This window comes from Staurois parvus, unplaced genomic scaffold (genome assembly GCF_062004578.1).
Source record: "Staurois parvus isolate SC_StPar_1 unplaced genomic scaffold, SC_StPar_1.0 ptg000552l, whole genome shotgun sequence".
Taxonomy (NCBI): Eukaryota; Metazoa; Chordata; class Amphibia; order Anura; family Ranidae; genus Staurois; species Staurois parvus.
Window position 1 is genome coordinate 1,983,298 of NW_028318348.1, and position 2,672 is coordinate 1,985,969.

At 41.2% G+C, this 2,672-nt stretch overlaps 1 protein-coding gene across 1 annotated transcript; it reads right to left on the bottom strand.

Annotated features, from left to right (window-relative positions):
• Positions 1-386: 386 nt before the first annotated feature.
• On the bottom strand, positions 387-1,478 carry LOC149451014 (vomeronasal type-2 receptor 26-like). The gene has a single exon (XM_089691161.1). It carries the CDS (start codon positions 1,476-1,478, stop codon positions 672-674), a length of 807 nt encoding a protein of 268 aa, XP_089547287.1. The 3' UTR covers positions 387-671.
• Between the last annotated feature and the right edge of the window lie 1,194 nt (positions 1,479-2,672).

The following is a 2,672-nucleotide window of genomic DNA, read 5'->3' on the forward strand; positions in this document are numbered from 1 at the left end:
CCCTAACTCATATTCATACATACACATACTAGGGCCAATTTAGACAGGATCCAATTAACCCATCAACATGTCTTTGGAATGTGGGAGAAATTCCGGAGTAACACGGAGGAAACCCAGGCAGGCACAGGGAGAACATACAAACTCCAGGCAGGTGGTGCCGTGGTTGGGATTCAAACTAACGACCCTAGTACTGCCAGGCACTAGCCAAATAGGTAAATCTAAGTCAATATTATAATTGAAATTGTTTGTTCAAAAAACAGTATTAGGTTTTAGCATTTTATGAACAACTCACAAAGAAACACACGATATTATATAACTTTTTGAATTGAGGAAAATAGTGACCAAACAATTAAGCAGCTAATGCACAATGTGAGTTTTATTGGTAATCTAAGACATCGTGGTCTTTTGAGATGCTACAGTGCTTCGTTTTGCAACATGAAGTACATTTATCACATGGAACACTTAGGTATTGACTTAAACTACTCTCTATATGCCGGCTATGGAGCTGATTTACTTAAACTGGAGAATGCAAAATCTGGTGCAGCTCTACATAGAAATCAATCAGCTTCCAGTTTTTCTTGTCAAAGCTTCATTGAACAAGCTGAAGTCAGAAGCTGAAACGGCTACCATGCACAGCTACACCAGAGTTTGCACTCTCCAGTTTTAGTAAATCAACCCCCATGTGTCTTTACTAGTAAATTTGTCCTTAAATTTAAATCTGGTCTTATTAATATAATATAACATTTTGGAAAGAATATACAAACTAAAATGCCAGCACTGGAACATAGTATAGCAAATATCTCTACCAGCACAGTGTTTTTCCCTGTGCTACTCATATAGGCTGGGATAAAAGTGATCCAGACACTGCAGAACACCAGCATGCTGAAGGTGATGTATTTGGCCTCATTGAAACTATCTGGTAAATTTCTGGCCAGGAAAGCCATAAACAAACTGATAGCTGATAAAAGTCCCAAAAATCCCAGGAGTATGGAAAATGCCACCATGGATCCTTCATTACACTGAATTATAATTTTGTCAACATACAAGTAAACATTGCTTTCTGGGAATGGAGGAGAAATAAGTAACCAAATTAAAGTGATTATTATTTGTATAACTAAACAAATGAGAACCAGACAGTAAGACTTTTTCACCCCAATGAATTTCCTCCAGAAGCTCCTCGGTTTGGTGGCTTTGAAGGCTGAGTAGACCATGATGGTCTTGGCCAAAATAGAGGAAATAGCTACAGTAAAAATGATTCCAAATGATGTCTGACGCAGCATACAGGATACAAATACAGGACGTCCCAGAAACAAAAACACACAGAGAAAACTCAGCATGATGGAGACCAAGAGAACGAGGCTTAGGTTTTTGTTGTTGGCTCTGACTATTGGAGAGTTCCGGAATGAAATGACGATACCAATGATTATGGCAGTTTTCAGAAAACACATTGCAGACAGGATGGAAACCAGAAGAGCCATTGTATCATTGTTGTAGGACAGATATTCCAAAGGTTTCTGTACACACTTGTTGCGGTCATTTGGCCATTGGTCTTCTGGGCACTTATAGCATGACCCTTTGTCTAAAAATTAAGCAAGAAGTTACACTGTTCCAAACCACCTTAAGCCCTTGATGCTGATCATACACAACTCACTGCACTGGGCTTTATGTCGGGGGTCGGCTTATTTCCCTTTGTGCCGGGAGTGCACCGCACAGGGCACTCCTAACACAGAGACTGGTGTCTCACCATGAGCCCCGGGTCCCGTACTAATGATCAGGACCCGAAACTCCCAGTTCCATCACCTGATTGCTGTGATAGTCTCTGATTGTCTATCACAGTGATCAGTCATTTTGAAGCCCCTGCACTGCCCCCGTCTGGCCGTTTATGTACATGGACTGGTCGGGAAGTAGTTAATGTGTCAATTGTTCACCAGACAGCAGCATTAACTTTCCCATGATGGATATTACAATCTTGCCTGCCAAGTGCTCTGGGAATGGTTAGGACACAGACTGTCTGTATTATTTAAACATGTGTAAAGCAATACCCGGTGTTACAAACACAGCATGCATCATGACTGGGGAAGGTCCCTTCAGACTAGTCTGTAGGGTAATAAAGTGGTTAAATGATGGCAGAAGGGCAGGATGGTGAAGGCGCGTGATTTGGATTGTGCTGGCAGATTATTGGTAGGAGGAAGAAAAAGGAGGGGGCTCCTGCATCACCGTAAGTCCTGTAACATACTGGTCACTCAGTTGGCGCCCTTCCACGAAGAAAGAAGTCCCCACCCATCCTCCCCAAGTTTTTATTCCTGGGTTTTGTTGTTATGGCTTTGCTTATGACATTTTTAAGAAAATAAATACATAAATAAATTATTGGGAAAAAAAAGAAAAGAATACATACATAAATTAAAAAATAAAAAAAGTGCAGTTTTTTCTTACAAGACAATGAATAAATAAATACAAAGTAATTAATTAAGAGACAACTTGTTGTTAATGGTTCCAGTCATGTATATTTGTTGTCCCGCGGTATTTTTTGTCACAGCGGGCTGAGGTGGCAGGTGGCTGGTAGAGGCAGTGGAATTGGTAGCAGGAGGCCCAAGTAAGCCCCTGAGCCTAACCTGGACAGCTGGAGGCTGAACTGGTTCCTGCTAAGGAAGAAAAGTGGAGATACGCCACTC